Source organism: Accipiter gentilis, chromosome 8, assembly GCF_929443795.1.
Source record: "Accipiter gentilis chromosome 8, bAccGen1.1, whole genome shotgun sequence".
Lineage (NCBI taxonomy): Eukaryota > Metazoa > Chordata > Aves > Accipitriformes > Accipitridae > Astur > Astur gentilis.
In genome coordinates this window covers 36,487,216-36,514,171 of record NC_064887.1, presented here as the reverse complement: position 1 = coordinate 36,514,171, position 26,956 = coordinate 36,487,216, and the positions used below count along the sequence as shown (strand labels likewise).

Sequence of the window (26,956 nt, the reverse complement as noted above, 5' to 3'; positions counted from 1 at the left end):
CCATAAAATGCCCCAAGAAAGAAGTTTATGCCTTACAGTCTAATGCCTGGAGGTCAGCTGGCAGCTCAGAGGACAGCAGCGGCTCCAGGTTGCAGTGCTGTAGGTAAGGCCATACAACTAAAATATCAGCCACCTTTTATTTGTTGTTGGTTCATCTGTTGGTACCATGCTGTATCCCAGAGGGAATGTAGTGAGAGCTTCCCCCAGCGTGGAACAGATTTTTGAACAACCTGGAAAAAAAGCAGCTTGTGAAAGTCAGCCTGTTCCCATTCCCTCTTACCTGAGAGATGAAGCATGGCCAGAACCTCCTCAAGAGCTCGCTGGGTACAAATGCTGTTGCTTCTGTAGTAGTCCTGAAAATACACAGTTCCTGAACACAGCTGAGGTTTTTTTGCCTCAGTACCTGACAGCAATGAGTTCCACAGATGAAAGATATGGCCAATCTGAGCTCCCCTCCTCATCCCTACTCTTGAGACTGTTGTGTTCATGAGACTGTTAAGAGACTCCATTTCTCCCTTTTCCCGGGGTGCTGGGAAGCACCTTGCCCATCACTGTACTCTTTCCAGATTCAGCAACTCCTAGTTTAGCACATGCAATTCAGAGGTCTAGCAGGCATGATTATTTATCTCCTTCTCCTAAGAATTTCTGTACTTGGTTTGGGTTTTTTTTTCCCTTTTTGCTAATACCATTGCTGTTTCTTCTGCTGTACTCTACTAAAAGACTAAGTGAGAAGAAAAATCTGTGTAAGCCTACAGCTCTCTGGGCTTGCACCCCCTTATAACTGAGCACCCCCTTATAACTGAGCAAACTCAGTGTCTGGCATTTACCAGCACATGCAGGTGGTTCAGCAGCTCCCTGGATATATGAGAGGTCAGCAGGGACCCAGATCAGCTGGAACAAGAGGAATTGTCCAAATTCAGCAAAGCTGTGTCAGACCTGGCTTGAAACCGAGCACAGTCTGTGTTATCAGGCCCCTTCTACACACACGATACTGACCTCCTTGGCTCTCCTGCCACCAACCCCTGAGCACCACCACTACAGCTCCCTCTCACTGTGAGCTTCCTACTACAAAGAGACGTCTTGTTTGTGCTCCTGAAACAACAGGCTGGAGTCCTGACCTGTGCAGTTTGTTCTGACACAGTTCATATCTGTGCAGTGCCTTCTGATTTATCTGCATGGTTATGAGATGACCCTTCTTTGTTTTCATATGAGAAAAAAGTCAATAAAACCCATCAGTTTTCCCTTTTTTTAGACTTACTCTTCACATACTTCTCTGGCGCCCAAAACAAGCACATCTTCTAAATGTTAAATCCCAGATTTTATCTTTCCCATAGGGACAGACACATTTCGAATCCCAGAGGTAGCTAATTACAGCTATTTGAGCTCAGGTCGGCTCGCAAGGAATTCAGAGGTTTAGCTTGAAAAAAATGGTCAGAGCAGCTGTGATTTATTTATAATTGTGCAGATTAATCAGTCTAGAGACTGCTGCAATCTTCTCCTTCAACTTTCCAATCAGCCAGGTGCTGCTGCTGGTGCGTTAGACATGTTTTAGGCCTCTTTTGTTGTTAAAGAAGCTGGCTATTCTTCTTGCTAACACTAAGCCAAAGCCATTTATATGGAGCAATTCTGGTGGTTAATGAATTCAAAAGCAGTGGTGGAATGCCAGCAGAACATCCCTCCCTCCACCAGTTCGGAGGGTGGGAGTCTCCACAGAGCCCAGGCGATTTCTTCCATGGGGGTGTGAATGGCTCCCTGTGAGAAAGAATAGGTAGACCCTTCAATAGAAAACCAGCACACATTTGTTTTGTAGTCAGAATTTTTATTTTCTTTATATCCAGGCTATCACTGACATCTGAAAATAAAATCTTTATTTACAAACAGGCTAGTGCAAATTAAAGATAATTTTGGACAAAAAAAAAAAAAAAAGACGGATTGCATGTAACAAAAAAGAAATGCGTGTGTTACGATGATCTTCCTGGAACAGCTGGTGGAGGTCGCCTAGGAAAAAGACAAAAAATAACCCAAAATTCACGGGGAGGGGGGGGAGAAGAGATTTAAAACAAAAGGTCAAGATACAATAAAATGACTCATATACAAAATTATCTTAATAAAATGGGTTAAGAGAAAAAGGCACAGAACATGCACATTAAGGAAAAGAGCAAGAGCAAGATTAGAATCAGCTGGCTATCACAGCACAGCCTCGGCTTTCACCCCCACTGCTTCCCATCTGACTTGCTGGCACCAGAGAACTAGGACAATCACATCACAAGTGTGGAGGTCGCTGGTCACAGGCTTTCTAATTTTCTTGCAGCAAATAATATCCTCTGGAAGAGCTTTTCCCCAGCCAGTTGAAATCTGCACCACTATCTGCTTCAAACACTGTTCTTGGAGTAGACCTTTTTTATGTAAGATTCTGATGAAATCGGGAACGATCAAACAAGATGGCCTATGGGCTGGACTGGGGTATCTGGAGGCGACGTTGCTGGGAAAGGTTAAAAACTTGGGTGACAGCAGTGCAATGAATCTACTGCCAACCCTAGCAAGAGAGAACCTTGGCAGCTGATGGCCCAATGCAGTGGCTGGAGAAGAGCGGATGCTCCTCCTGTTATGCAGCATAGAGCACTGATGTGTCACCGACCAATATGCCGCAAACCAAACTTATACAGGGGTACATAATGTACCCCAGCCAGAAGGGACACGTGTGACACTGCTGTTCACTGACGGGTGGTGCACAGACTGCCTCAGGCATAGCCATTAAAGACTATTAAAAAAAATTATCTCCAAACATTAAGGCAAGCAAGTGAATACAACGGGGACATTGCTGCTTTGCTCATCCCACCTTTTGCTCCCTCCTTTCCCAAAACCTGTCTAAGGACCAACATAGTGACTGTTGTTCTCAGTGAGAAATGTCCTCTCCTGTAGGAAGCTGTTGTGCTTCTCGTGCCATACAGACCATCTCCAAGCACTTATTCCACTTACTTGGCTCATACTGATCTGAAGGAGGAGTTGAGTAATCAAGCCATCTGTACGTTCGTATACAACCACTTTAGGGGGAAATCCCTTCCAGACATAACACATACACATGCAGATTTTTACTCCAGCTCCTGCTCTGGAGGGCTCAGTCTGGCCTTCTGCTCAGCTCTGAATCTCCGCAAAACATGCTTTCCCTGGCAATGAAATGAATACCAGGTACTGCTTTAAAAACATTCATCCATTTCCCAGCAAAACGTCTCTGCAGCACTCCAGCCCCTTGCGGGGCAGCAGGCTGAATGTTTCCCTTGGGTTGTATCTGCCCCATCTCCCCTTTTAATGACACCTCCAGTGATCTCAATGCAACACGCATCTCTGATAAATCCTCACTGCAGTCCCAACAGAGGTGGAGTACGGCATGCTGAGATGATGGTGTGAGAGACAGAAGACCACTCATGCGCATCCAGAAAGTAATAATAAAAGCCCATCAAGAGTTACAGTTTATTTCAGGTTCAGAAATGCAGCATAACATTTTTACAGCAGGTGTATGTGATGCTTAGTAATGACCATGGTTTCAGGAATCGACTTGCTCGCTCAAAGGTCAACACCAGGAACCATTTACAGATTATGAAACCAAAGGCAGATGGTTTGGCTCATATGAAGTAGGGCATTAACATACAGAGCAAAATTCAGAAAGAAATTAAGCGTTTGCTTCTTACAAAAAGAAGTCATCGATTACACCATCCTGGAAAAGTAAAGAGACAGGCAGTAAAGCAAACAGCCGGCAAGACGGGACAAATCATATATCAAGCAAGAGTGGAGGACTGTCTGGACGGGAGGAGCCATCGGTATCAGCTCGCCTGCAGACAAAGCAAGAGGAAAGACAGGCAGAGTAACATTCATTTACACAAGGGAGCTGTTCTGCTAGAGCCCGGGGAGGAGGTTCAATGCCACAGTGGGAGGAACTGTGCCATAAGCACACCAAGAGGTTGGGTGCCTCCTCGGTGTCACAGGTGCAAAATAGGTCTGCTTTCAATTCAGGAAGTTTGGACTATTTTAAGACAGAAAGACAGAACTAGCCAGTAATCTCAATATGCTGTATACATGTTGTTTAGTGTACCTGTCTGCGATAGAGTATAGTATTTTCTATGTTATGCTTTAACACGAGATGCCATAACCTATAATGTATCTCCTTTAATATAATAAATAATCTACTTTTATGAGGCTTATTCAGAAAGTGCAACAAGATCAGCAATAAAATAAACACACATTAACTATGTACATAAGCCTTTTCATTGAACATACAATCTTTTTAATCCTAACACAAGATCCCTTGAGATTAAAGGCCGAGAGCTATTTACGGCACACGCAAGCTCTTCAACTGTTGGTCAGCCATGATGAAGTGAGGTGGAACATGTTCTCTAGGCAGAGACTCAGGCTTAGCCTAAATGCAATACTAGATGAGCACCCTCCTGAAACTTAGCCACGTACATCACCCAGCTAATTATGCATCTCATGTAAGATCAGAAACCCTGCTGTAGCTTAATGGGAGTCTCCACCACTCCCTGGCAATCTTCTGGGCTTTGCCATAGGGAATCAAAGAAAGGGAGAGCGACCCGTGCTTCTCAGACACGGGAGTTCAGGCTTAGGTCACCCTGTGTAAGGGTGTCTGCAGAGGGGGCAGTGGCCAGTCCAAGGCAGCCAGTCCCTCTAGCAGATCCACAGGGTGCTTGTCCTGCTGTCCCTCAGGCACGGACCGAGTTGCTGTCTAGGCTGCTCCTTTGAGAACAAAGGACGGGAGAGACACGACTCGCCAGCATCAGGAGCGAGCGGGATAAACCCATTCCAGGCGCTGTACAGCAGGAGGAAACGGGCTGAGGTTGGGAGGACAGTACTTACTCAATTGGATGTGGCAATTTCTTGGGAAGCACTTAGCATTTTTCCCAGAAACATCAATTCTATCTAGTTTATTCTGAAAAGCGTATATGCAAGAAGTTAGAGGTAAAGCATCAAACTCTGGATCTGTGGTCAAGGTTAATTATTAACCTGCACACCTAAAAGTGTTGCATTTAGGGCACAGGGCCAGATTTAGATGTGATCTGAATGAGGATGCAGAGGAAGGGGGGCTGTGCAGCTGTGTCCCACGACTTCAACATTGAGCGCAGAACCAGATGGTGCTGACAGTGGGGCCACAGGCACCTCACTGCCTCCTCCTCCTCGTCTTTCGGGTAAATCCACCCTTGAGAGCTTCATTTACAGTTCAGGATTACTGCTGAGAAATACAATTTCTTGGGGGGCACAGTTAAGGACAGTGCTGAATTGTTCTACCTACTTCCTTATGCTTGACAGAAACAGTCATTAAAGTAAATTAAGGACTCTCAAGTACAGAGGATTTAAAAACATGTTTTTAGGCCAGGATCTATGTCATCTAATTGAGGCTCCTAATTTACCGGCATTACCACCCTTGTCTCTGATGCAGCCACACCGGTCTGAATGGCCTTCTGGAGGTGTTGCCTCTTTCCACTGAACAAAGGGGACCTTGGACAACTAAGTCGAGTGCTTGGGGTACAGTGGAATAAACCCAGACCATGGCCTTGCTGTATCACTGAATGAATATAAAAATTTGGGGTTAAAGTGACCTTCTGTGGCTGAAGCGCTAAGCCTGGCTTTCCATCAGCAGGCAGCTGCCAGTCAGTAACGGAGGGTTCTGATAAACTATATACAGGTTTGCTGGCTAGGCAACAGCATGGACTACTATAGCTATTTATAAAAATACATCTAATAGATGCACTGCATGTTACAGCAGAGAGCACTACACAGTGGAAAACTGTGTAGAACACAAGAAAAATCATCAAAATATGTTTTCTTTTTTTGTAGTAAAAATCAATATGACTGTAGTTGGGTTTGCAACCTTTTTTTTTTCCTTGAAAGCTGATCCTGTGTACTTGGTGTTGGAGATCTGAGCCTGTTCTCCAAACAAACACCGGCCACTTAAGCAGTCTTCTGAGATCACCAAGATGCCGGTGCTCTGACAAACTCCATCTTCACTGTGCTTCAGAATTTGACCTCTAGACTCCCCAGGTGTGTGTCACAAGTATAAGGTTGACAGGAAATTAAAGTTAAGCTAACATACAAATCATGATGCTTTCCCAAGCTCGTCTCTTACGCAAGCTGAAACACGATTTGCTTCAGTGGTGAGCACAACTAATCAGCAGTCTGGGAATACTTAACGGGCTAAATCCCCATTTATTGTGGCTCTTTCATTGGATTTTTCCTAACCATGGGGCTACAGCATACTGGTGCCCTACATGCAGTCTCAATAAATGAGTTTATTAGACTGATGATACTGAGGGCCTTTGAAACCACCAATTGCTTTGCCTAGGGATCTGTAACCATAATTGTAATAACAGCAATTAATATTTTCTGAAGAAACAAGGCCAAATTCATCTCTAGTTTAATTCTGTTAACTCAGTAAGTTTGAAGCTATAAGGCTGACACTGACCCTAAGTGTTTAAAGTGAAGTAATGCAGTTAAGACAAAAGGTTTTTATAACGCATTAATATATAACGTGCAAAACAATAGGTAGAGAGGACCTCTGAAAGTGAACATCTGCTAAAATAATCCATTGCCAGGATGCACAGCTGAGCACTTCTCAGTACCTAGTTGGAAAAAGTGACCCTAATCCGAGGTGTGCAGGACTTCAAGTGATGCAAAGAGAAAATCTTTATATAGGGGGCATAGTGGAACTTTATTGACTGGTGTGAGCAAATATCCCAAATCCAAACCGGGCCCTTAGAAAGCTCAGATGTAAATCTAGGCCATAGCTCTGTGAATTGGCTCACACAGTGGGCAGAGGAGCAGTAGCCCATTCGCAGCCATGCATATATCTATATCTGTATCTACATCTCCTTCTGTTTCACAAAATGACCAAAAGCAACGCTCGGTGCTCTGGATCCCACCACGCAGTACATTTATACGTATTACATGCAGTCACATACACCCAAGGCTTCCCATGAGTTCAGTGGGAGTGTGAATGTGAGCAAGTACCAGCAGAGGACAAAGCGAGCTGGCACACACTGCTCTGTCATGTACTGGCTCTTCCAACCGCCCTTTCGCATCCTTGCTGCAGGGTGAGATGGCTTCACGCTGAGCCCTGCAAGCTGGGACACCACAGCCTGGTCGTTACCAACCACCCAACCAACTTTGCATGTCAGCTGCCCGAATGTGGAAATAAAGTAAAACACGCATTATCCCATACACACCCTTCTTGTTTAACAGCATTCCATAAAAACTAGACTTCGGATAAGGAGAAATTATAGGAGAAGCAGCCAACCAGCAAGCTTCTTGCAAGAGAGACATGGAAGTGTGGGGCCTTCAGAAGAGCTTGGTAAGAACTCACATTGTTTTTCTTTGCCCAGTTTAGCCATTAAAAGAGAAAATGGGCGTAACTGTATAATTCCAAACGACAGAAAACCTGAAAGGTACAAATAAAAGCAAGATTCCTTTCAGATAAGAGGAAAAAAAGCAGCAGATCAAATCAACACGTGCACAAACACACACAAAGTCAAGTCCTCCATTTGCTGTACAGGACTGTGAGCACAGTTGCCTGGGTGAAGACGTGTCAGTAAGTTAGCTATCATCAGCTATTGCAAAAGGAAAAGTCAAGGCAGCACAGACCTTCCCAAAACATTTAAGACATCATAAACAATGCAGAATGGACAGAGAGTATATCAGTAAAATTGGTTACTTGCCTATAGATGTCCATACATGCGACTATACATTGGTTATTGCAACAGTTATCAAGCAATTTGTTTCCACATATTTGGTTAACAATGAATGACATGCCAGAAGCTTCTTTTAGTCTAACAGGGATGAATCTAACGGACGAATTACAGTGGGCCGAGTAGGTGAAGGAGGTGGTCTTCGACTGGAGAGAAAGAGAGAAGAAACAATAAGCACAAACACTGAGAACGAACCTGGCACCTTCTGCTGTCACTACGTGAACGTGCACATGCTCCCAAACACAACAATCTTCTTTACACAAACACTGAAGCATGACAGCCCTAAGCATCCACAAGAAGGAAGAAAGTGATGTGTTTGCCACGTGCATACCATGCCTTAGCCCTCTCATGCATCAGACAGCTCTTCGCTCTGGTCCACAGCCTAGGTTTTCTCTGAACACAGTTACCTTCTTGTGCCACAGAAACCATCAGGGGAGGGTCATTATTCCTGTTTTCTCAGGGGTCGGTCCCAGCCTGGACAGCCTCAAAGCAGTCTTACAGGCACATTTCAGAGTGACAAGCTGGATTTGGGAAGATAGCCTGCAGTGACTTCAGCTGCTGTTTGCAAAAGCAGAGAAACCTCCAGCTTCTTGCACAATTGGGCCAACTGGATCCATGCCAATGTGCCTGAATTTGAGGCACAAATTTCAGGCTTTATATCAATAGCCAGTTATGAAAATCCCAGCCGTGGCTATGGCTTCTGGATTCACTTATTTACCTCTAACGCATTCCTCTATCGACTTCAGTAACTACTAAGGGAGTCCCAGATTTTTTGGGAAGGCTTATGGGTCTTTTTTCCCTGATTCAGCACAGGCTCCCACGTACTGCAGACCCCTGCATTTCAATTCGGACCTGGCTAAAACACCTGGGCTAAACCACCCCACCGCTGAGCAAAGCCTGTGCCAGAATCTGAGACGACAATACCTGTTTGGCCTCCAGCGCCTGCACTAGTTTGGACAGTTCTGTGTGGCACTGCTTTGTGTTGTATAAATGTACCTAAGAGACTGTTCCTCACAGCCAGCCTGATCCCTTAGCTTGCTATCCAGCACCCTCCAGCAGGGTTTTTTTGCTGCAGTTATTCCAATCCATCTCTTACACAGTGCTTTTGCTCCCCATTTTTTTTAACGGGATGCACCATCTCTCTCTTTACTCCTTAGCCCAGCCCAGATCACCACGAAAGTGCATCAGTGCTCTAAGAGAAGCATGAACCCCGGGTCTGAACAAGGTGGGGAGCCAAGGGCTCTTCAGTTCCCATCCAGCTTCAGCAGACTTCGTTAATGGCCAAGACAAATTGTACAGCCCTCTCTAATGCAGACTTCCACCTGTGAAAGTAGGAACTGGTCCTGTCTCTGAAGATTACAAAGGAAATGTGTCTCATTCTGTTAAAGCTAAATAGAAGATGAAAAGAATGTAACAATGTGTTAATCTTTGAACTGGAACATATATATGAGACAAATTTACACTTGACAAAAAAAGTCTTGCTTGGCTCAAAGTGTATCTTGTATGACAATATTCTCTTCTGGTGAAGAAATGAGAATTTTAATCCCTAACATGCAACAAATACAAAATATGCCAACTGAAGCGTTCAAGTAAATCAACAAGCTAAAAAAATAGGCAAAATATTTCTTCATGGTGTATTTTTCTTACAGAAAAAACATTACTGTGTTAACTATTGTTTCTTGTGTTGCTCCAGTGTAGGTCTTCTGGACCCGCTTCCAAAATCCGTAGTTTCATAAAGAACCACTTCTAAGGCTCTGCATTTCTGCTGGGTTGCATTAAATTATTCCTTTGTTGAAATGCCTCACATTGCATTGTTTAGCGCTTACTGAAAACATCGTATCATGTGTATACAATTTACAAACAAGGGAAAATGCATACAGCTGGCTTCATATCAAATTTAAAAGATACAAGCCCAAGCATGCATTTTAATACCAGGTTGAATGCAGCACACTGGATTCAAATAATGTAATTTAGTCAAATTGCTATTAGCCCAGCAGGATCAGAAACTGGAGAGCACAGTGGGAGGGTTTCCTGGATGTAATCAGTCAAACCAAACCTGAACCAAAATCAGGTCTGAGCCCCATTTCCTCCTTGAACCAGAGCAGTCATTGTACTCTCTGACCATTATTTTGAATTTTCATTCAAGCCCAGTCCAGACCTGAACAGAAAAATCCCCCAGCAGGCTCTCGTTTCCACTCCAGAGTACCCCTCCAAGGAGAAGCTGATACCCCCAAGGGAGGGTCCTCTCCGATGAGGAGCCGCTGCCACTGCAAGGGCCTGGGGCGCAGCGCTGCGCTGCAGCCTCTCCCCTTGCCCCATGCAGCGTCAGAGCTTTGCTCTCCCTGTGGCACTGCCCAACAGGCAGGTCTGCTCAGTGAGGAGAACCCTCAGCTCAAGCTCTCCTCCACCGCTCCACACTATGAGTACCTCCCGTGGAGACACACGCATGTACCTGGGACGCTCTGCATACATACACGCGTGTGCGTCTTCCCAACAGGTACGGGCAGGCATGTACGTGAGGAATGGGCAGACCTCTCCTTAGCTCCAGCCCCTCTCCTCTGCCCCTTAAGGGTGCTGCCTGGCTCCCATGCAGTCGCACAGGGCTTCCTTCCAGCTCCTTAACGCAGCGCACCATGACTGGGGGAGTGGGACCTTTACCTGGAGGTCAGAGGTGCCTTTCAAAGGAGTGGCAGGTGTTTTGGAAAAGGCAGCACTTGGGAAAAGACCTGTAAAAGCACCATTCACCTCTGGTCCTGCTGCTGACGCTCTCCCAGCCGTCTCCGGTTCCCTGTGCCGGTGACGTGGGAAGAAGGGCCGTGCTCCTGAGTCCCCGGGCAGAGCACAGCGCAGGGGTTCAGCTCAGGGAAGAGACCTCGCCTTCGTTAGCTACCAGTACACAGCATCAACTGGCATGAGCCAAAGCTCAAGTCCAAGTGCAGGAAAGGCCAAGCCCTGAAGTTGCCTGTCACTCGATTTCCCCCTCAAGGTGACAAGTCATTATGTGACCATTTTTACACTTCGAGTAGGATTCAGACCTTTTTTTCCACGCTAACAGGAATCTCAAACCCGAAGACAGGAGGAGAGGCCGACCCACACGTCTCTTGCCTCTCCCCCTCCCTTATGCCTGGAGCGGTGGCTGGGAGTGCAAGTGCTCCCTGGGATGGAGGGGTGCAGGAGCCTGGGCACCCAAACCACCACCTTGAGAGAACAGAGCCAGCAACCAGCACTGTGCTGCTCCTTGCAAATGTAGTCCCACCTTCCTCACCATCCTGGGCATCTCCGAAAAAATGCAGGTCTGAGGGAAGCCTCGCACGATTTCGACACCATCGCTTTCTGAGCAAAGGTTCCATAAACGAGCGCTGCCAGACCCTCTAAATGTGGAGTAACGCGGAGCAAACGGGCAGTAACCTGGAGGGCAGAGCAGCAGAGGGAGCTCCAGCCTGCCCGTGGGCAGGAGTGAGGGAAAACCGGAGAAAAACAACCTCCCCCAGAGCCCTGCTCCGCACTGGCTGCCATGTCAGTGAGTAAATATGTGACTAAGCCCAATTAAATGTTTAGTCTGAGGCCAACGGATGATAGTGGTAGAGACGGTGTGGACCGCGTTTTCTCTGTGTTATCGGAGCGACTCCGACAGCCTGGGGGTGCATTCGCAGTGCTGAGCTGTTCCCAGGCCCCGAAAAGCGGCTCATGGTTCATAGAAAGCTCCTTCTTGTAAAAATGTCACTGCTGCGGTAATTCCAATTTGGTTATTGTCTCCAGCATTTCAGCTGGGTTTTCCAGTTTTGGGGGCCGAGTCCCACTGCCTGGCCCCTTTAAGGGGCTGCTCAGTCTGTTGTGGTTTTTTGCTGGTTTTTTTTTTTTTTTTTTTTTTAAAAAAAAAAGGGAAACAGTGTTTGTAAAAGTTAGTGCTAAAGGGGCAGGGGATCATAGGTCCCCAGGGTTGAGTAAACGAGTCTGCAGAAAGAATCAGTTCTTCTAACTAGCACACATTAAGCAGACATAAAGAATTTACCAATGAAAATTGTGGACTAAGTATGTATTTAATAACTCCCTGATGTTGCTGCAGAGACTCCTCCTTTGAAGAGCTCAGTGGGGTTTTGAACAGAGGGTAACTTCTACCCCTATGCAAAAACTTTTTAAAAAAGGAAAAGTTTTACATTTATTTTTAACCTAAGCAGCACACCCCATTTTTCCAGTTTTAAAACAACTCCTAAAAGCTTCAGCTAGGCAAATGCAGAGCAAAATGAACTAAATAAAGCAAGTCTAGACTTAAAATTCGATCAGAAACATATGGGAACTCTTCAAGCATTTGCCTTTTGAGAAGTGCTATCACTCCCCACACAGAGTCCACAAAATATGCTTTCAGTAAAGCACGGCTGTAATTACTATGGGAGGCCCCGCTTGAAGAAGATGGCTTCTCTTCTTGGAGCACAGCTAACGTACTTCTAAATAAAGGCTTTCATTTCCACTTACGTTTTACATTCTTGTTTGCTTGTGACCACCAGAGAACACTTGTGGAAGGCATGCACATAACTATATTTTACGATACATCCTATAGATCTGAAATTGTAAACAAAGCCCATTATTCTCTCCCTCTTCCATGATCTTGGTTTCCTTATAGTACAGCCCTCTCAGAGTACCCTGATACGTAACATCGTCTTTGCAGAATTTAACGAGAAAATATTTAAACAAAATCTCTAAGCGGCTTTAAGTCTGACTGCAGGCAACTTTTATTTATGTGACAATACAAATCTGGATGTGTGGCATACAATACGAGGATAAAAGAGTGACTTACTTCAGTGAGGAATAAATGTAGTTTCTCATTTGGGTGATCATTTAGAGAGACTAAGTAGCTTGTTCTTGGGATAGTTATAATGCCTTGACTGATTTTTTTAATACGATTTTCTCTTTTTCAGTAAGATCGTGAGAGACCCACACAGCTGAGCCTCTATTTTTCCTGGTTCTTGTATCAACCTGCCTAACTTTTATATGGTACCTCTTGACCTCCATCTGCCTCTGGATTTGGAAGAAAATCCAAACCAGAAGTGAAACCACTGTAGCCACCATAGTTGAAGAACAGAGGCAAGACATGGTTTCTAGGCCTCATTAGTTAGTCTACACTCTTGCATACTTAAAATTCTTTCTGGCCTACAGCAAATGCAGCATGGCTACTGTGGAGTCTCCTGAACATCAGCTCAGGAGAAAGGATCTTGAGTGGAAGTGGGAAAACCAAGAGGAGGAAAGGCACTTGATAGTAGTGACACAGGTCATAAGAAAGTAGGAAAAGCAGAAAAAGGATGATGACATTAAGATGAGTAAAGCAGGAATCATGGACAAGAATCGGGAGGAGATGATGATTATGGGAGAAATGAGAAACAGAACTCAGTGGTGATGAAAGGAAAAAATAGTTGGGGAGTGTCTGTCTGAGATGGTCCCTTGCCCCAACGTAATGGTTCAAGAGAGTGAAAATTTCTCAGATTTGTTTCTGTACTGAAAAATGTCATTTTGTCAAACATGAAATGTCTCTAGTAAGCATGCCTGCAGGATTGCTATCAGTGGGCAAGTCAGGAACGGAAGCACTGAGGCACACAGCACAGTGTTTGAGGATGCGTGCCAGTTCTGAAGTAGCTCTCCAGCTGAACACATATGTATCAGGCTCCACAAATCCATAGAGGGTGTGCTGCAACTGTACTGCCAGATACTTGCACAGCTATACATACAGCTGAACCTCACTATTTCAAATGACCGAGCTGCACTATACTCTGTCAGTGGAAGAATTTTTGTGCTAAGTGTAAGCAAGTTAAAGTTGTTAGATTCTGCAGTTTTATCTGATACCTATTTCTTTTAAGTGAAAGAAACAAAAAAGTAAGAGAACTAAGAGAAGAATGTGTCCTAGCACCACTACACTGCAGCAGTATAAATCTCCATCAATTCAAATGCTAGCACTGCTCCAAAGCGTCAGGGTTACTGAGGTTCCACTGTGTGTGATTTAACTTAATACAGATACTCCTTTCAGAGGCAAAGAGGTCCAAAATACAATGCTCCACTAGATTAATTTATTATTTGCAACTCAAGCTATGTTTTCTGTATGACCATCATAAATTAATGTCTATCACACACACATACAAATATGTTTGTATGTTTATGTGGATGTTGCATTTTCGAATTAGTCATTTCAGGGAATTAATGTGTCATACGGAAAACTCAGCTTGAATAAACAAAAAAATTAATTCAATGGAGCGACCAAGAAAGACTATTATTCTTAACAAACTGTGTGTTCTTGTTTGCCCTTCAGCAGGGAACATGTCAAGTAAGCAAGCGTGCAACACATTAGTGGAGGACTGTCCTAACCTTTCAAAAACTCTAGGTCAGGATACTCAAGAGGAGCAAAACTGCCCGTGGAAGAAAAGAGAGTTAGGAGTGCTGAGTGATACATTCAGAATGCTGCTCTACCTTCCTCTGTCCACAGACGGTGACAACAGAAGGGCCACAAAATCAGCAGAAGGAACATCTAATCTTTGCATAGTAGCTCAAGTCTTGTGTACTGGTCTGTGTTTAGCTGTACTGTTCAGCATCAATGTAAATCACATACCCTGTCTTCGAACACCAGATCTACTGCCCACTCTGTTCTTCCTTCCTACTCACCTTTGACCTTTCTCTCTCTCCTCTTTACTTACCTTGCTGCAAGAAAGGGAGCAAACATCCTGGTTGTCACCTCCAGCTGGAGTTGCACCTCTTCTTGTCCGTGATGACAACTAACGTGATTATCAGTGTCACTGTTGTTAATGAAGCCATTGAGTGCCCTCATTCACTAGTGATCCAATACAGCTTGCAGGGGACAGGGGAGTTTCAAGGAGAGCCTTTCAAGATGCCTGCAGGTTCAGGAAGTTCAAATTATCACTGCTTTCTCTCTGTTTACTGCCATACATTTTTCTCTTCTAGCATAAGGAAGGCTAGAAATGTACTGCTATTCTGCCCACTCTTTCAGACAAGGCAAGAAATTTCCTGCTAAACACCCTTGCTCTAATCCTGCATAGCCTTCATGGTAACTATTATTAAATGACTCTGTTATGAGATTAAATAATTACTGGGGACAAAACACATCTTCAGGTTCCTGTACTTCTGGCAAACAACATTTGCTATTGTTTGACTCTACTTTCCTTTTTCAAGTTGAGAGACACTAAAAATAAACCCCACTTCCTTCTACTAACAGTATCTTGAGAGAGAAAAGGCTAAGGAAGCAACAAAAAAAAAGTAAGAAAAAGAAAAGCTTTTGCTGAAAATACCTAACAGAAAAAATTACTTACTCATTCAGTTCACCAGACACTCCCAAAGCAGGCTTCCACTGGACTGCACTCACAACATCACCTTTGTCCCAGAATGACTTCTTTCAACTCTTTTCTGGTTCGGTCTTTTTCTGTCTTCCTCTCTCTTGCATCATTTTTACTTACCCTTCCCCATCACATGGGACTGGTCTACACTAAGAGTAATGAAGAGCTGTTTCCCAGCCTGATCCTCTTTGCTGAACTTTGAATGTAACTTGCAACAGTCCCAATCAAATGGATCTCTCCTAGTTCACCTCATTTCAAAAACAATTTTTTGTTGAATAAAGCAGGAGCAGGTAGCTCAGGAACAATATTAAAGGCGATAAAAACTACCTGAGATACAATAAATAAGATCAAACCTTAACTCTGTGTAGACCAAGTGACTCTTCAGACACATTTGTTCAACTGTCATAGTGTATTACCCATCAGAAAATTCCTAGACCACTGAAGATACGAAGTGGAGAGCCTGCCTATGGCTGATGAAAGGAGATGCCGATGGAGGTAGAGTTAGAGTCAATGGCAGCACATATAGTACCTAGGCTGCAATGTGTTTCATTTACTTGATCTTCAGGACAGTCATCTGGAGGAGAGGTATATGAAGGAAGGCAGTGAACAAAATCCTATTGCTAGTCTAGAAGAAAGCCATCCTTTTAGGGGCAGCAATTGGTGAAGCTCCTGGAGCAGAAGTGGAGACCCTCCTGATTCCCTCACGGCATTACAGTTCAGGCAGCTGAAGAATCAGTCCTGTGCAAATGCCATTCCAAATTTCTCGTAAGATCGGTATTGCAGAATTATAATGAAACCACAAGAGTTTTTGTATTGTGATATTTTACATGTTTTTAAAAACTGCTTTCTGGCCAATTCCTCCAATATTTATCCTCATTCAGAATGCTCCTTCTTTCATTGCTTCTGTTAGGACTGAAGCTGCAAGATGACCCCAGGTAAGATGACCAGAATTCCTCAACTGGTTTTGCACATGGCAGTATGGCTACCCCAAGTAGTGTAGCTACCGTTTTTAATGGCTGTCACAGCCACTGACACCAGGTTGCTGTTAAGAAAGATTGCCAAATACTGCGTTTTATGGTTTGAAAACTATCTGAAAGACTTTAAAAGAAAACAGAAATTCAAGGAGCAGGAGACAGATTTACAAAGGTGCCAGGGAAGGGATAAGTTGGAAAGAAACCAGGACAAGACGGTGAGAAGGAAAGGAGGGAATAAGTGGGGGAGACAAATGTACTGGGCAGGAAACCAAGTGAAGGGAGAAGGTGAAAGAGGAAGCAAACAGGATGGTCAAGAAAGGGACAGAGAGGGAAGGGAAGAAAAAAGGGAAAACAAAATAGTGATCAAGGAGCCAGTGGAGGAGAGGGAAAAGCAGAGCTCCTTTCTAAGAGATAAGAGAAAATAAATCAAGTCTCCTGCTTGAAGCAGCCAGCAGCAAAAGGGACGTATTACTGGATGTGCATTTCAACAAGAAATGTAAATTAGACTGGTAACAAATTATACAGGGATGTCTTCCCTCAGGGCAGAAATCACAGAAGGAATAACTGATATTCTCGTAAGTCTTGTGATTTTTGGGGTCCTTGGACAGGCAGAGTTGGAAACATATTGACTATGGCAGAGCAGTATCCCCTCCTGTGATGGACTCTGGCTTTGCATCACCCATGTAGCTGTATATTCTTTTGATCACAGACATGAAATGCAAAATTAAATTAGTTATTCTCAGGCCTTCTCCTTCTCCTGATATTCAGCAGGATTTTGAAATCTCTCCATATAACACTCTTGTCGCTTGGCTTGCATGAAACACTCCTAATTGCTGATTACAGTTTTTGAATATAACCTTCACTGAAGATCCGTTCAAAGAGGACAAATGGATGCTACTGCTATGGAGCTGTGCTCTTCTACTTGGGTGTTCAGATTGTGATCATGCAACTCAGCAAGCAAATGCTTTAGGGTGGGTACTTACTCATCCTGCCAGAAGAGTTTGATGCAATGGCTATTTGATTATTATTTATATTCCATTTAAAAATATAGTAGTAAGCTTTTAAGGCTTCAAGGTCAAACTTTCAGCAGAGAGGAGATTCCCAGGCTAAGGCAGGATAACCCTTCTGGCCTTATATGCCTGTGCACTATGACAGATTTTAATCAGAGGATCACCTACCATTTTTGCAAGAGATCCCCTTATCATTCAATGCACAGAGTTAGACATTACATTAAATCTTTCCAAAGAACTCAAATCCATAAAAATCCATCACAGAAAACTTACTTCATGGTTGACACTTGACAATCAAAGAGCTGAGTACAGAGCCTGTGGACCAGGAAACATCAGGCAGCGATGCTTTCCGCAGCGCTTCTGACTTTGCCTGGAAATTTCTGATTGTAAATACTGTCAAGTATAAGTACTTTTTTGTGCCAGCTTGGCAGAAATACGTAATGATGGTTTACAACATATATTAGTTACAAACACAACAGGTCATGTAATTAGCCTCAGTGGCATAATAAAATGTAGCTGCATAGCAGCCATCACCCCTTCCATGCTGCCTGGCTGTGGGTTGAAGTAAACCGTAGGGAGAGTATGGAACTCTTCACGAACAGCACAACATGAATTCTCTCCCCGCTGCTTGCCTCAGATGTGAAGACCACCCTCAGCGCCCAGGGACCAAGCACCAGCATGCCTGAGGGTGAGACACAAGTGCTGGAGAGCATTTATGTTCCTGCCTGCTTGAGTGGATGGTCCAGCCCTTCAAGACCCCTGTTTAACCAGGTGCCAGGGTTCCACATCGAGTGGGTTCACGTATGTTTTGATGGCAAAGTGAGTAACAATCTCCAGTGCTTCGTTGGGAAAGCCTTCACAAATCCACAGGAGCATTGCAGAGCAGGATACCGAGAGAAAATGGGAGCACCCTCCCACTCCCACTAACACCATGGGCTCTGCTGCCAGGAGAAGAACATTTCCAATTCAATTGTTTTCCTTGTGGCAAAGCTGAGGTTCCCATTCAGGACATTTAAAAGCCATAAATCAAAGCATCCACAGTAGAACTAAAATTGGTCAAGATCAGGCTTTCCAAACAGGCAGGCAAACACACATCATGGTAAGCTAAAGTGGCCTGCTTAAAGCCATTTTACCAAAGCAAGCGCACAGCTGCATTTTCTTTCAAAATACTACTGCAGCCTTCTCAGAGAGAGGGGGAATAATCTAAATTCTGGCAGCGGGGAATATTTCACAAATCATATATGCTTTGGCATCAAGCCCTTAAAGCCAGGGGCCTTTACTCACAGGCTTTGCTGGGAGAGATCCACCCACCTCAAGTGGGATTAATTAAGAGAGGCATGTATCATGCAAATAGTTTCTGTTTCCTTACAGAAATATTCAGAGCACATAACCCAAACCAGCTTTAGAATCAGAGCGGAGCAAGGAAGAAAATTATTTCCTGCTCCACTAACCCTTTTCCTTTCCCTGTACAGTAAGCAAGGAACAGTGAGAAAATGCTGAGAGCTCACCATTTCTGTACAATTCCTTTGATTAAATGCTAATAGTGTTGAGGGAAAAAAGGATTTTTTTAAAGGCAGGGCCTGTATCTCAATGTAAGGTGCCCAATTCTCCAAACGAAACATGTGCTCAGCTGCTGGTTAGAAAAAGACAGTCCAAGTCTTATTCCTGAAAATAATCTTTTTATCTTAAGGCAGAACAGGAGAAAATAGAAAGCATATATTTCTTCAGCATATCAGGATTTTCAGCTCCATGTGACAGGATCTGGAACAGAAAGCTCCCTTGGAAAGCTAGATGAACTTTAAAAATACAACTTTCTTCTCAGGACGCTAAACTATTTCCTTAGATATGGGGAATCCTGACACTTCAAGGAATTGCTGCAGAAAATGGTGGTAGAGTAGTCAGAGCAGAGCGCCCCAGTTCAATACTAAGTCACAGAGAAAGCTCAAGTTTCCACAAGAACTCTTCCTCAAAACTATTTTTTTTTCCCTTTTAATATCTCAGACCCATTTTCTGAGTCAATTTCCTATGATCCTGCAAAGGCTGTTATTAAAACCAGACCAAGCGTAGCAGAAATTCCAAGGCTCAAAAGAAACATTTAATAGGCGCAGAAGCCGGCCACACTGTCCCCCTCAGGTGATTTCCCCTGCAGCCCCTTCCCTGGGATTTCCTCTCTCGGACTTTAGTCAGCAGGAGAAACCTGAAGTTTCAGCAAAACGGCAAACCCTTCCTTCATTCTTAAGCAGCTGAGATTTTTTTATGTCTGAGGCTTTCATAGCTCTAAAAAAGACATCTAGGATCCAGTCCAGAAGATGTGTATTGCAGATATTTTTTCCACAAAAATGTCAGGCAGTTGTACATTCAATTATATATCCAGCTACAGCATTTTAAAAACACTGACCTCCTTTATCAGCCACTGCTTTGCATGCCACCAGTGGCAGTCCCAAATTGAGTTGTTTGCAGGCTGCTTACCCAAGTGTCTTTTATGTGCTAGAAAATTCTTCTCTGGTCTCCATCCCATCTATCACTTTAGCATCAAAAAGATTATCATCAGACATGCTCTTGGCAAGCCACCTCAGGAAAGCAATGTTCATGCAAAATGACAGCCAGGCAGGACAAAGGAGACATGCTCATTTGCAAGGCAAGGTGAGAGATGCCAGGGAGCTATGGTTCTCTCCAGTAGTACAACTGACAAAACACTGGACCTCGTTTCTGTATCTAGCATGTGAGTTATCCTCTGATGGCACAGAGGAAGCAGTGGGACCAGTGCCCTGCAGCTCAGTCCCAGGCTCTCCCAAGCAAGAGACTTATTCCATTTCAGCATGAAGTTTAGTACCCAGAAAGGCAACTCTAGGTTTCTCCCCGGCGGTCCTACTGTGAGCTATGGGATGCCCACTACAATGAAAGAGTGCATTTCATGGTTGGGCACTGATGCAACAATGCTGTTTCATAGCAAAAAATACTTCATTCCTTTGATATACCTCATTTATTTATTTTCCATATTATAAAGGGTAATTATGTTAGAAACTGAGCCTCAAATTTAAGTTACTGACAACTACAACAGATCTCACCTATTTAAAAGAAAGTTTTCCTCTAAAGGTTCTCTTCTCAATTGCCATTTCTAAAATTGAAAATGTGCACATTTTCTTTTTGTTTCTATTTAACTAACTGGCATTTTTTTGCAAACTGTGACTAATTGTAACGTAACAGTTAATTTATTAAAAATGGAGAAAGCCCTTTGTTCCAACATTGCCTAATCTGCCCATGCCTCTCATAATTTAGGAAGTTACCGAAGTCCTTGGAATCAGAGGCTTTCATATATGTGTATATATGTATATAAGTAATTACATGTATTATGTCATTGTGAAAATAAACATTAAGGACATTTTATTCATATAACTTACGTTAAAAAAGCAGTTAATGCCACACAAAATTATAAAATATGCAAAGTTACTTTTAAAACTACTGATAAATGCAAAGCCCTGGGAAGGAAAGGAAACGATGTGGTCGTGAAAATCCTGTTCCTTGACTAATCATTTTGTACCATATGACCTACACTGTTAGACAACTATGGACTGTTTTCAACTGGCTGTAAATTACTTGCCTTGTGGAATAAAAATCAGACTCCTATCAGTTTGTTGCACTGGTTCTACAAGGATTGTTCTTGTTCTCTCCCAGAAGAGCCATTACTTCTTCTGGGGAGGACTCAGTTGCAGAAGTGAGGAGTTGTACCCCTGCCCCTCTTCTGGTGGAGGGGTAGATGACTCCTCTCTCTGTGAACCCCTATCTGCACACAACGCAACCAGAACAGGGGTTCTTAATCTAGTGTCTTCAAACTGACTGTTTGGGGTTTTTTTCATGAAAAAACTTCCTATCTTTTCAGAAGGTCATATTTGTGCTAAAAATTGGTTCCTCAAAACACCTCTGACTCTCTGTAGGGAATGCCCAATTTTGGTTTGTTACAAGACTTCCTCAACAACAGTGCTCGACTTTCCGACACAGTGCAGCATCTGTCTGTTATGCTAGAGGGAGAGAACCATGCCCACCCCCAGGAAGATCAGACATCTTACCTTGGGACGCTGGGAGGAGCCCGCGTCGGCCGTGAGGGAACCTGAGGAGGTCCTCCAAGGGCTTCACTGCCACTTGGAAACAGAGGCAGGGGTCCTGGGCGGAACGGGACCGGGGGAGCCCCCGACTGAGGGCCTGGGGATGGGATTGCAGGAGCGGGTCCTCGGCCAGGTAAAGGTCTGGTTGGGGGATTGTTTAAAGTAGGCCTCCTCTGAGTTGAGGGACTTGGAGGAGGTGATCTGGTGAAATATCAGAGATTTAAGTTCAGTAAGGTGGAGTTTGGGGTTCTGTTTGTTTCCTTTTTTATTATTTTTAAACAGATATTAAAACCTTTTTAATGCCTATGACAATTGTTTTTTCTTGGCATTTTCCTTCACTGTCAGTGTCACAGCATCACATATATTTAAGTCTTACACCTTTCCCATAGACAGCATGCCTTATGTTAGTCAGAAATAAATATATGAGCAAAGAGGTAAATGTAATGGATTTTAATATTAGAGTTCTAATAATGTTCTGTTAAGTGGATTTTTCTAGGACATGGAGCCCAAGATGCTGAATTATTATAACGGCTTGCAAGAAGAGGCCTTGTGGATGCACCATTGGGGTGACAGAAGCGGCTGCTATCTGAAGCATCAGACAAGCTATAAATCCACTGGATGGTCTTCTACAAGGCAAATACCCTGTCTGGTGTTCACATACACATCCACAGAAGAGATATATATATATATAGGAAAATGTTTTGATTTCTGTCACAAATGTTATTAAAGACCTGGAGGAGTATCTGCCCAGAAACACAGGAAAGGAGGGAGCTACTGATGCTGACAGTGTCTGCCTGTCCTAAATTTCATTGCAATACAGATTTGAGGATCCTTACCTGCGGGCCTGCTGAAGCCAAGAGTCATCTACGGGAGGGGGTGCAGGGGTTGAGACAGTGCTAGTGCTAATATCGCCAATGATTGCTAGGGCTTCCTTTAGTGCTTGGTACATGCGGAGCATTTCATCTCGCCTCTGCGCCTGTTCAGCTGACTCCTCCATCAGAGTGTTTTGGTCCTCAGAAGAATACAAGTGAGCCAGGAGCTCTGCGTTGATAAATTCTTTTACCTATTTCATCAGACAAAAAAATCCCACCAATTTATAAATAAACAAACAAAAAACCCCATTGAAAATATAATACTGAACAAATACACTGCGAGATCCATGGAACCAGGAGACAGACTTATCTCAATTAAATTGGTTTCTCCTACTACCTTACATCAATTCTGCTGGTCATGCAGTTTTTGTTAGGTCAGATCAGGGACTAAAAATGCTGAACTCAGATTGTGCTGATGGTGCAGCAGCCTGAAGTCTAGCTGTGGCCCAAGGAAAGGCTGGCACATGCAGCTGGGCAGAGCAGCTGGAAAAGGATGGACTGGACCTTTTAGCAGCTGCCTGCATGCAGGTGGGCTTAATGCAATTACAAAGCCACATTCTGAGACAATGATTCACATGTGAGGATAAGATGGTTTTGTGCAGTCACTCCACAATGCACTGTGGCCTTTTTTTGGTCTGTCTTTGAAACACTGGACATGGCTGGAGTTAACACTGGTCTACGTCTCTAAGGTAACACCTCTGTTTACCATTCAATTCAAACAGGATTCCTTCCCAGCAGCTCCCAGGAGTCAGCTGGCATTTTGGTCCAATTCTAAATGGCTGACTGAGAGGTAAATGGCATCCATTAGTAATACCATCAGATACTAAATTCCCCTGGGAATGGGTATTTTCAGGCTTTATAACATCTCTGTCAATTATTTTCTTAGCAACAATTTACCCTACTGTAGATGGTGTCTTTCATCTCCAACAACTTCGTCAGATTCTAAATATCCCATCCTCATGCATTCAAACTGAAGGGAGAAGTCTCCAAGTAATCTAATTTACTATATTGATTTCCTGCTATGCTTGCCCTGGTTATGGAAACCTGGGCCACATTAAGAGAGATAAAAAGCTAGAAGTACTCTGATTAAATAAGACTGCAGTAAATAGACCAACTGCTGACCTACTAAATCCTTGCATTTGAGACTTTTGTTGCTGTTCTGATCTATTTCTCACCTGGCTTTTTGCTCTATAAAGCTTTTTTTGAGCTGGAGATGCTAACAATAATACATTCCCAAGATTCTGATTACATAAACCTGAGCTCCATTTGCACACAGGTTTGCGCTAGTTTAGCAACATTGATTTAAATCCTGACAGTTAGACTAAGGCAATGTTTCTGTTCAGACAAAGTCAGTAAGAGCACTCAAACTGCACAGGCATGGGAGTCTTTATGGTCACCTAGCAATGAAAAGAAGGCCAGGACAGACCTTACAGGGAAACAAAACCATATTGCCTGGGCTTGGCTGTCATTTCCCATTCACGTATGACAGGAGATGCACAAATTCTTAGCAAAGCCTGGAAAAATTTTCCATGAGTCTCATGCTGTTTTCCAGTAGATGGTACTGATCAAGAGCCAGAGTACACTACTTTCCTCATGATTGCCAAAAACTCCACATTAAAAACAGATATCATAGTTAAACAGCATCACATTCTACTCGATGAAATGAGCATTTTAATGGCATCACTTCAAAAAAAGAAGAAGAAGAAGTCCTAAAATTAGATTAAGGCCAGAGCTGATTGTAAAGGCATTGTTAAACCACAAATATCTGTTTGAAAAAATCAGCCTGTGACAATTATCATGAGAGATCCCTGTCTGCCACTAGCAGGAGACTCAAGTAACTCCTTGAACTCTTCTGGAAGGGGAAGACTGCTGTGTTAAGGACGGTTCCTGGATCAACCTCCTGCCTTCTGCAATCGAATGCACTGTACTAGACAGAGGAAGATCTTCTACAACAGCCACTTTCTCCAGCTTGGAAAAGGAAGGGAAAGTGACACTTACTCACACCTTTGCTCCTTTCTAGAAAACAGAAAGACTCATGGGAATGGTTTAAAACATTTTCCTTCACAGACATCAGATCAGGCCTGCAGTCAAAGCTGAACCACAGCAAGTGTCCAAAATGTCAATGCCACAAAGCCTGCCCTGTCACTCTGAAGCGGGCTAAGATGGGCGTGCAGCTTCATTCATCAGCGGGCAGTCTACAACACACATCACTGCCTCAAATGCAAGCACAATCCATTCCTTAACCTTAAGTTTGGTAGTAATAAGTACTCTGGAGTTTTTCTACTCAGCTGAGATTAATATCAGCACTGCTTATGGAGTATATACTGTCTACTGTAAGACCACCCCTCTTGCATAATCTGCGATACCTAGGCACCATCAAATACAAATTCTGAAATGTGCATTTTGTTTCTGCATGTTTGAATTGTTAACGGTAACTCAATGCAGTTCTGTGTGGTAAATGTATTTTCTTCTAAGGTAATCAACATCCACCCTAAGGGAAGAATAAGGGATGCATTTGGAATACAACAATCTAGGTTTAGGCCTCAAAATATGCTTAGGGAGAGCATCTAATTATTTTCTGTACATTAAGTTTGAACCTGATACTTCCCTTGAATCTTAAGTGCTCATTTAGAGGCCCACAAAATGGAAAGGAAGTTCTAGGAAGACTTGGGAGGTTACACTTGCCATGGAAACAAACTCCTTGGGATCGATTTGTTTCCAGAGTTTTGGAGGCAAAACGATGGGGCAGCAGAAAGTATAGAATATGCTCATTAAGGGGGAGGGAGGGTGTTTTCACTTAACTCCTGGTGGATGGGTTGGACTTGTGAAGGCTCCAAGGAACACACACATATTTAACAGGATCCACCTTCCATCACAGCTCTACTGCTTTCCAGGTCTTTGCACAATCTTTTGGCCTGGCTCAGCAGTCTTAATACAAGCATTTCTTTCTCCTTTTAATAGCGCTTATTTTTTAAAATTTATATTTTAGCTATTGTTTTTAATATGGTATTTTACTGCCTATGCTGCACAGAAACAAGTGCATTAATGTTTTCAGTCTCACTCTTCACACTCCATTAAAAAGTTTTGATTCTTTGCCACAAATTTAAATTCTAGGATTGAGGTGGAGGTCTTAGCTCACTAGCAAGCCCAAACACTGGTATGAACTATGAGGTCAGCTGAAAGGTAGATGATGTAAGTATGTTGTTTCTGTGTGCCATGGTCAGCCAGCATGGCAGACTTTACCAATGTAAGAGCTGATAAGATTGAAACTATAAAATCTTATAGTATTCTACTTCTGAGTAAAGCATGCACTTCAGAGACCCTCAGATTATTCCATATCAGGAGGTGAGTGGCAGAAAATTTAAAATTTCTTTCAAAAAGAACTGCTCACCAAACTCTGCAGTTTATGAAATGAGAGCTAAAACCCAGCCCTTTCAAAAGTTGTGCTAAGTCGAAGGAACAAGTTGCTAGCTGTGATCTGGAAAGAGCAGAGGGAACATGCTCACTGTATAAATTCAAGAGCATGGCTGATTTCAGGAAAAAAAGGGCAGTTCCACTGTTCCCATGCTTTTTTGTAAAAACTCACCCATGATTAGAGCATTATGTGGAGTCTGACTCCCCTAAACCTAAAGAAGTTAATGGGTTATCTCTCACCTCATGCAAAAATTCTGATTGTATTATATGTACCAGGAAATCCCATTGAAATTTCCTGTCCAACCACCTAACTCTTAACTGCAACGCAAATTCCGCAGGGCTAATGAAATCCATTGGACTAAGGCTAGAAGTGGCTCTGAGTCAAAAGTAAATGCTACCTTCTAGCCAGATTTGCCTTATAGCATATTGTATTTGTAAAAACTGACTGGTTTGATGACTTCACAGAAAAGGTGCTACCCATAACTAATAGGAGCCGTGCTTTCCATTATTAGTTCATATGGCAGCAGTGGCACTAATATTAAGCTTTGTTTTCAACAAGGTCCATTCGGAACTCTGCCAGGAAGCAAAGGCTGAGATCCTAGTGCAGTGGAAAAACAATGATATCTCAAAGCCATTTCTTTAACCAAATAATCTTCAGCTCTAAGACACACACAATAAATCAACCAAACACATCTGCTTATCTACACAAAAGTGTCCTAGGGTTCTAGATTTATTAATTGAAAATGGTAGCCTAAAAATATAAAGAAACCCAAATAAAATAAGAACTGCTTTACGAAACCATGACAAAGGGCTACAGATTAAAAATCAAGGAAGCACAGCTCTGCTCTGCTGCTCTCACAGACTGTCTAGATGGAGCTCCCAACTCCCTTTTCCTGTTATATCAAAAGACAGACAGACAAAAAAAATCCTTGCTTTACCTTTAAATAATAATTTATATTCTAATTAAGATGTAAATTAATTCAATCATTAGCATTTTGGAGTAAGCACTCAAGGCAGCATGCCAGCCTTTCAGAAGGCTCCAGAACTTCCTACTATTACAGAAGATTGGAATATTTTGTCTAAGAGAGTGGCATTTATGAGAGCGTGTTATTCTCTTTAGTACCTGCTGTTGTTGCTGCTGTATTCAAGAGGTGTATTTGTATGAGTGCAAGAGATTTGACAGACATGTTAATATAATTTAGAACCCTGGCTGTTACTTACATTATTGATCATAAGATGCATGATTGTTTTTGGTATCAAATCTCGGATACATTTGTTGATAATAGACATGTAGGAGTCCACAAGATTTCGAATTGTCTCCACCTGTCTCTCCAGCTGGGGATCCATTGAAAAATTGTCTGCTTGGCCATTCTCATCGTTTTCAGTCTACACAGGAGAAAAAAAAAAAAAGAAGAAAAGAAGAAAAGTCAAGTCTTCAGACTGCAGTAAACTAGAAATATATTGGGGAAAAAAATGGACTTACACTGTAGTCATCCAGCAA

The 26,956-nt window shown here is 43.1% G+C and overlaps 1 protein-coding gene across 3 annotated transcripts in view; it reads right to left on the bottom strand.

The window, feature by feature from the left end:
- Nucleotides 1–1,839: 1,839 nt before the first annotated feature.
- The window catches only part of DNM3 (dynamin 3), a 186,905-nt gene continuing 161,788 nt past the window's right edge, over nucleotides 1,840–26,956 (bottom strand). For 2 of the 3 annotated variants that reach the window (XM_049809311.1, XM_049809313.1), the window contains 4 exons: nucleotides 26,677–26,841; nucleotides 22,006–22,232; nucleotides 21,134–21,370; nucleotides 5,205–7,897 (listed from right to left, as the gene is read on the bottom strand). In XM_049809311.1, coding sequence (XP_049665268.1) covers nucleotides 7,828–7,897; nucleotides 21,134–21,370; nucleotides 22,006–22,232; nucleotides 26,677–26,841 — 699 coding nt within the window. In that variant the 3' untranslated portion in view covers nucleotides 5,205–7,827. Of the gene's footprint in view, nucleotides 1,999–5,204; nucleotides 7,898–21,133; nucleotides 21,371–22,005; nucleotides 22,233–26,676; nucleotides 26,842–26,956 lie in introns of those variants that run through there. The other variant, XM_049809312.1, reaches the window with a different exon arrangement.